The sequence below is a fragment of the Engraulis encrasicolus genome, chromosome 3 (genome assembly GCF_034702125.1).
Source record: "Engraulis encrasicolus isolate BLACKSEA-1 chromosome 3, IST_EnEncr_1.0, whole genome shotgun sequence".
Taxonomy (NCBI): domain Eukaryota; kingdom Metazoa; phylum Chordata; class Actinopteri; order Clupeiformes; family Engraulidae; genus Engraulis; species Engraulis encrasicolus.
The window spans coordinates 2,557,121-2,564,775 of record NC_085859.1 but is presented as its reverse complement, the minus strand read 5'-3'; the positions used below and the strand labels follow the sequence as shown (position 1 = coordinate 2,564,775).

General features: G+C 44.5%; 1 protein-coding gene across 1 annotated transcript; it reads left to right on the top strand.

Moving 5' to 3' along the window:
* The first annotated feature begins 1,047 nt into the window (after positions 1-1,047).
* On the top strand, positions 1,048-5,868 carry gpx8 (glutathione peroxidase 8 (putative)). The gene is made up of 3 exons (XM_063194261.1): positions 1,048-1,254; positions 1,632-1,893; positions 5,437-5,868. Exons 1-3 carry the CDS (start codon positions 1,048-1,050, stop codon positions 5,598-5,600), a joined length of 633 nt encoding a protein of 210 aa, XP_063050331.1. The 3' UTR covers positions 5,601-5,868.
* The last annotated feature ends 1,787 nt before the right edge of the window (positions 5,869-7,655 follow it).

Genomic DNA, 7,655 nt, shown 5'->3' with positions numbered 1-7,655 from the left:
CCCCTGTTTCAGTGACTATTACAGTGTGGGTTAAGGTGCTAGTACTTGGTCAAAACGTGAACATTGATGATCATGAGGCGCTTATTTCCAGCGGAGGATCCCGCATGGGTTTGCACAACTGGCGTAGGCGGGTCTTCTTGATGTAAATTTACGCAACTGGCGTAGGGCAAGCGGCTACTGTAATTGGGAGGGAAAGTGGAAAACAGCGATCCTAGCGGTTACGTTCCAAACACCAGGGTGATCCTATTGAAACTCCCATAGACAAGTTTTTAAAAAAATCCCACAAAGATATGACTTGGAACTATAACACCAGACACATTTTTCAGCGTACACAATAGCATGAACTACTGCCTGTGAAAATCTCAAGTCATTTTTTGCCCTTTTAAGAAAAATAGAAATTGTGCCAATCTGGTCGGAAACGGACTACAGCTCCCAGCATGCTGTGCTTCGCGCCTCGTTGACAACACAGAGAAACAAATGAACGCGAACGAACGCAAGTTCTTCGCATATCTTCACATTCTTGTAATCCTATGAGTTCCACATTGTCTTCTTATTACACATATATACACGCGATCATTTTGGTATGGTTTTAAATTCTCTAGTAGATATGATGGCTTCTGTGGTGACGAGTAACCACCTCTCTGGCTCATGTTTGGCTATGCTAATTTGGCTATGCTAATTACATGGAGTAAACAAGCCACACATGCCAGTCAGTGTAGTTCTGTATTAGCTTTTTAAAGAATATTAAAATCAGCTCAGATCAGTGAAAAACCGAACATTTTACCACCTGGTTCGATAAAACGGGCCAACATGCCCATAATATGACTGCCACTACTTCTACTTCGTCGTCAGGGCCGAGATGTAATTTTTCAAAGAAAAAAAACATTCATTTGTTGCAGGGGGTTGGAACGTTGCCAGCAGGGGGCGATGAGATTACTTTCCCTCCCTATTCGACGCCGCGCGTCTCCTCCAAACATGTACCGTATCCGCTCCTTCCACAGACAAATTTAGGATTTTTTTGACTCTTCAGTCTTCACCCCCTCCAAGATGGAGGCTCTGGGGGGATACCGCACCAAGTCCTCGGCCTGGAAGGAGAGAACTCTGAAGATACTCATCAGTTTAGCGGTCTGCATAGGCGGGCTGTATCTGGTCCAGAACAAACTCATCAGGAAATCCAAACCTGTAGACTTTTACACGTTTGAAGTCCTGGACGCCAAAGGGAGGACGGTGTCGTTGGAGAAGTACAGAGGCAAAGTAAGTAGTCGTGGGCTAGTGGGGCTGTGCTGTTTGTGGGGTTATTGCAGTGATTTCTTCTTCACTTCCATATTGTTTGTCGTCATTACGCACGGCCGAAATGCATTTATTTATTTGGAAGGTTCCTGGAAAGCGTGTTGTCTAACCAGCGGTGTGTTCGTGTGTGTGTTCGTGTGTGTGTGTGCAGCTTTCTCTGGTTGTAAGTAAGTAGTAGGCTGTGCTGTGTGTGTGTGGAGATATAAAGGCTATTTCTTCTTTTTCTTCACTTATGTATTGTTTACCGCCATTACGCACGGGTGAAATGCATTTACTTCGAATGTTATTGGAAAGCTTGTAACTAGAGGTGTGTATGCGTGTTTGTTGGCGTCTGTGTCCAGGTTTCTCTGGTTGTAAACGTGGCGAGCCACTGCGAGTTGACCGAGAGGAACTACCGTAGCCTGCAGGAGCTGCATCGCGAGCTCGGGACGTCCCACTTCAACGTGCTCGCGTTTCCCTGCTCGCAGTTCGGTAAAACGGAGCAGGGGGAGAGCCGCGATATTGAGGCCTGGACCAAATCCGTCTACGGAACCACATTCCCCTTCTTTAGCAAAGTCAAGCTCATGGGTTCGGAGGCCACACCGGCTTTCAAATTCCTCACAGGTGAGTTGTTGCGCTGCGTGTGTATGCTGAGAAGACACCAGGCTCTTCTATTAGACGATTTACTTCTTCACTTAACCTGCACACTGAGGAAGGCAGAACGCCGAGACGCGTCTGTGTAATAAATAAGAAACCTATGCATGGTGCGACCTTTTCTCATTTTTCAGTTTTACATATTAACCATATATCATAAACAAAGACACACACACACACACACACACACACACACACACACACACACACACACACACACACACACACACACACACACACACACTGGTGATGTTGCACAGGTCTGGTGATACCTTTCATCAATGTGTCTGAGCAACAATACTATAAAACAGGGGTTTGGAACCTTTTTCTTTCGAAGGGCCACTTCAAATTGCTCCAAGGGCCATAAAAGTCCTCCAAGGGCCATACTATGAACACAAACCAGGATTTCCCCCTGCACTTAAAGCCTATATTGAAGGCAGCCACCTTTAAAACAGACTCCGCCTTCTCTAGGTCCCCTGAATATTGCTTAATTGTATCGCAAATGGGATTTCTAAGATTACTTTATAGATATGTAATATTTCATATGAAGCTGCATAACATTGAAATTATGTCAGGGGCCGGATAAAACGGCTTCAAGGGCCGCAAATGGCCCTCGAGACATAGGTTCCCCACCCCTACTATAAAAAGCGAAAGAAAGCATGTTGATGTTAATGTAACTCTTTGTCACATAACATTTTTATGACGATGGAACTTGGATCAGTAGTAGCAGGCGGCTTTTCTTTTTAAACCATTCCATCAGGAAGTGAACTGCCAATCATGATGTTGCCTGGCAGCATAGAGCTTGAAAGTCCCGCCCCTTAGTTCCGCATTTCACGGGACCTAAGCTGACCATCTAACAACATGGTAGCGAGTAAATATCTTCTGATCTCAGTCATTATATGCGCTGGGCTACAAATATGCTGTTTAAGAGGCTAGATAAAGATTTTTCATGCAGAAGTATCAATGTTTTGTTCCGAGGCCGTCTGCATGAAAAATGTGAAGAAACACAGATTTCTAAAAAGTTTGGGGGTTCGTACGAAAAATTAAATGAAAAAACATACTGTATGTGGAGCTCGTTTACACCGTCTAAAAACGCCGTTGAGGTCCCATGAAATCGGGGGAAGTGACGTCACTTTCAAGCTCTATTGCTCAACAAGTTGCCCTGTGTTATCAGTACCTTACATGGAACAGGCTACTGGGCCCGTGATTGGTGAGGAGAGATTAGATAGCTCAATCACTCACTGCTGATGTCTTCAATATGCTCACTGCTGATGGAGATTCAAAGGTCAATGTTGCATTGTTGTTGTCTTCTAATCAGTCATACAAGTACAGTTGTGGGGTAAGCCTTATGAAAATAACATCACACACACGCACGCGTGTGCGCATACACATGCACACACGCATTCACACACACACACACACACAAATTTGGTATTACCTTATACTGCTGGGCGCTGTGTGTGTGTGTGTGTGCGCGTGCGTGTGTGTGTGTGTGTGAAGCACATACACAGCCTGACCAAATAAGGTTGCTGCCTAAACTGGCCACAGACACATGCACATGTGGTGTTGCTTTGTACCAATAGCTTCCGCAATGTCTACAGTTTATCTTTATCCCATGTAGCATTAAAGGTACACTGTGAAGGAAATGGTCAAAAAAGGTATTGCAAAAGTGTATAGAAAGAATACAACACCAAATGTGCAGTGTAATCAAAACTATATCTACATCTAAAACGGAATCAACAACATACACAGATATTGAGTTGAGTTTTTTTGACCACACTGTGTAGCTCTCTCCTCTCCTCTCCCCCTCTCCTCTCTTCTCTTCTCCTCTCCTCTCTTCTCCTCTCCTCTCCTCTCCTCTCCTCTCCTCTCCTCTCTTCTCCTCTCCTCTACTGTACTCTACTCTACTCTACTCTCCTCTCCTCTCCTCTCCTCTCCTCTCCTCTCCTCTCCTCTCCTCTCCTCTCCTCCTCCACTCCTCCTCTCCTCTCCTCTCCTCTCCTCTCCTCTCCTCTCCTCTCCTCTCCTCTCCTCTCCTCTCCTCTCCTCTACTGTACTCTACTCTAATCTCCTCTCCTCTCCTCTCCTCCTCCCACACCTCTCCTCTCCTCTCCTCTCCTCTCCTCTCCTTACCTCTCCTCTCCTTACCTCTCCTCTCCTCTCCTCTCCTCTCCTGTCCTCTCCTCTCCTGTCCTCTCCTCTCCTGTCCTCTCCACTCCTCTCCTCTCCTCTCCTCTCCTGTCCTCTCCTGTCCTCTCCTCTCCTCTCCTCTCCTCTCCTCTCCTCTCTTCTACTCCACTCTCTACTCTACTCTTCTCCTCTGCTCTCCTTCCCTCTCCTCTCCTCTCCTGTTCTCCTCTCCTCTCCTTTCCTTTGCTCTCCTCCTCTCATCTCCTCTCCTCTCCTCTCCTTGCCTCCCCTCTCCTTTCTTTTCCTCTCTCTTCTCCTCTCCTTTCCTCTCCTTTCCTCTCCTCTCCTCTCTCTTCTCCTCTCCTTTCCTCTCCTTTCCTCTCCTCTCCTCTCTTCTCTTTCCCTCTCTTCTCCTCAGCTGTTCTCCTCCCCTGCTCTCCTCTCCTCTTCTCTCCTCTTCTCTTCTCTTCTCTTCTCTTCTCTTCTCTTCTCTTCTCTCCTCTCCTCTCCTCTCCTCTTCTCTTCTCTTCCTCTCCTCTCCTCTTCCTCTCCTCTCCTCTCCTCTCCTTGCCTCTCTTCTCCTCTCCTCTCTTCTACAGGTCTTGTGTGTTATTTTGCAGTATGAGACAAATGTATTATTGGAAAGGTGAAGCTGGAGCACACTGCAGCTTAGTTTTCAAGACTATATTTTGTGCACACACTCGACCAACGTTTCGGTGTTGCTACACCTTCTTCAGAGTCACCTTCTTCCAGCTTCTCCTTTCCAGTGATGCCTGTCCCACTGTGATGCACCTGCAAGCTGAGTGAGGAGGGAGGATGCGTAGAGTCCCAATTCTACACATAGTTAAAAAAAGAAACACATTTTCCTGCCAAGACAGCTAATGGAGTACAGCTACAATGGAGTAACTGATGTAACAGCTATGTAATATCATGTACTGGTGTACTAGTGATACTCACACCATGATTATACTTTAAAGGGACACTGTGTGAGATTTTTTGTTTTTTATTTCCAGAATTCATGCTGCCCATTCACTAATGTTACCTTTCTCACGAATACTTACCACCAGCATCAAATTCTAAGTATGCATTATGACTGGGACAAATGTATTTTTCATACGTGAAAAGGGAGATGTTATCCATGGTCCGCCATTTTGAATTTCCAGGAATAGACATTTTTAGCTGCAAAAATGACTACTGTCTTGACTAATGTACTTGGGCCATACTAGAAAATATTAGTTTATTACTTAATAAACCTTCATGAAAAGATCGAATTTGGCAATTGGCAACCCTGTTTCAATGAGCAGCATAGTTGCAGTACCTTTTCTTTTTACCAGCACACCTTTAACTTTTGCTCTTCACTGACACCTCTGATTATTTTTGCAGATTCGGTGCAGAAGGTTCCCAAGTGGAACTTCTGGAAGTTCCTGGTTGACCCGGATGGGAGGGTGGTGAGGTTCTGGAAGGCGGAGGAACCTTTCGACCAGATACGACAGGAAGTTGCATCACAAGTGCGACAGATCATTCTGAAGAAGAGGCAGGAGCTCTGAGGAGAAGACACATTCAGACCTGCCTTTGTGTGTGTGTGTGTGTGTGTGTGTGTGTGTGTGTGTGTGTGTGTGTGTGTGTGTGTGTGTGTGTGTGTGTGTGTAGGGTACATGAATCCAGCAGGTGCTCTGAGGAGAACATCCTGACCTGTACCGCCCTCTAAAGGGAAAGTGATGTAACTACACCAAGACTAAAACCTGAGAGAAATGCATTCAGAGCTATGGGGCCTGGTGTGAGGTTGAATATTGTAGTCACTACAAATATGACACAGCTATAAAACAGGACACAATTGGACCATAAGACTTTGTTACAAGATAAAGGACATGTAATGAAGACTAGGGCTGTAACGATACACTCAACTCACGATTCGGTTCGTATCACGATTTTTGACCTACGGTTCGATACACCCCACAATTTCTGAAATGTATCTCCACTGAAGTTTGGAAACACTATCACATCAAATCATAAGGTTGTTTTCTGGACTAAGGGGTAATAAACCTTTGAAAGGGCGTATCACGATACTTCCTCCTTGTATCACGATACAGTATCGTGACTCTGTGCATCACAATTTCTCGGTTCGATACAATATCGTTACAGCCCTAAAGAAGACTATTTTGAGTTGAAACAAAAACAAACATGTAGTTACAACAATTTTCAGTTGAAACTCATTTTTTTACAACAGCATGCATTTGTAGGGAAGTGTAGGTCTAATGTTTACACATACTGTCATGGTAACGGGATGCCATGTTCATGACAGGAGGATCCTGGACTGGCCATCTGGAGTACAGATGGCTTTTTTTGTTTTGGTTTCTAAAGAGATGGGTCCACAATTTTAGAGGTGGGCGAACACAAATGTTCAGGGCTGTTTTTGGTTCCGAGTCCAGTCCAACTGCCACTCTGATAGTCGGAGATCTGGCTTTGCTTTTGTCTCCTTTAGAGCAGTGTTTCTCAACTGGTGGGTCGCGACCCAAAAGTGGGTCGTGGAGGGGTCATGGGTGGGTCGCAGAGCCATGGTGTAAAAAAAAAGTAATTCATTCATTCGCTAAAAAAAAAAAATCCAACTTTTCCTGCAACAATTCTTTTACGTTTATTTTTATAGGTGAACTTGTGTCATCTGTCGTCCTAGATAAAATCAGAATATTTATGCGAGATAGAAGCGTGCAACCAGTCATTCGAGTGTGGCTAAAATTGGGTCGCGACCGAATGAGAGTGGAAAATGGTGGGTCCCAAGACTGTTCCAGTTGAGAACCACTGCTTTAGAGCAGTGCTTTCCAACCTTTTTTGTCCTGCGTACCCCCTTAGCAACTTTTTCATATGATGAGTACCTCCTCGCCCTCATTCAGGCTCTGATCCTCTATCCTAATGTGACTACACTCAATATATTTGTTATTATTACATTTTTCCGCGTACCCCTTGAGATGTGCTCGCGTACCCCTAGTGGTACACATACCCCTGGTTGGGAAACACTGCTTTAGAGGATAAGCTGTTTGGTTGTTGTGCAGTCACAGCCAGTGATGGGCAAAATGGAGTCATGAGTTGCAATTAAAGGGACACTGTGTGAAATGTTTAGTTGTTTATTTCCAGAATTCATGCTGCCCATTCACTAATGTTACCTTTTTCATGAATACTTACCACCACCATCAAATTCTAAGTATTCATTTTGACTGGAAAAATTGCGCTTTTCATACATGAAAAGGGGGATCTTCTCCATGGTCCGCCATTTTGAATTTCCAGAAATAGCCATTTTTAGCTGCAAAAATGACTGTACTTGGGCCATACTAGAAAATATTAGTTTATTACGCAGTAAACTTTCATGAAAAGATTACATTTGGCAATAGGCTAACCGAGTTTCAATGAGCAGTATAGTTGCAGTACCTTTTTTTGACCATTTCCTGCAGTGTCCCTTTAACGATATTGTATCAAATCAAGAAATTGTGATACGCAGAGTCATGATACTGTATCGATACAGCCCCAGTTTCAATGCAGCACCACATATTCCAAATGACTTTTAGTTTACCTGTCCTGTTCAGCCTGGTGATTGGCTGGTTGAATGATTG

Coding starts and splice junctions, on each gene's coding strand:
- gpx8 (XM_063194261.1), top strand. CDS start 1,048: ATGGAGGCTCTGGGGGGATACCGCACCAAGTCCTCGGCCTGGAAGGAG. Junction 1,255..1,631: donor TGGAGAAGTACAGAGGCAAA/GTAAGTAGTCGT, acceptor GTCTGTGTCCAG/GTTTCTCTGGTTGTAAACGT. Junction 1,894..5,436: donor GGCTTTCAAATTCCTCACAG/GTGAGTTGTTGC, acceptor TTATTTTTGCAG/ATTCGGTGCAGAAGGTTCCC.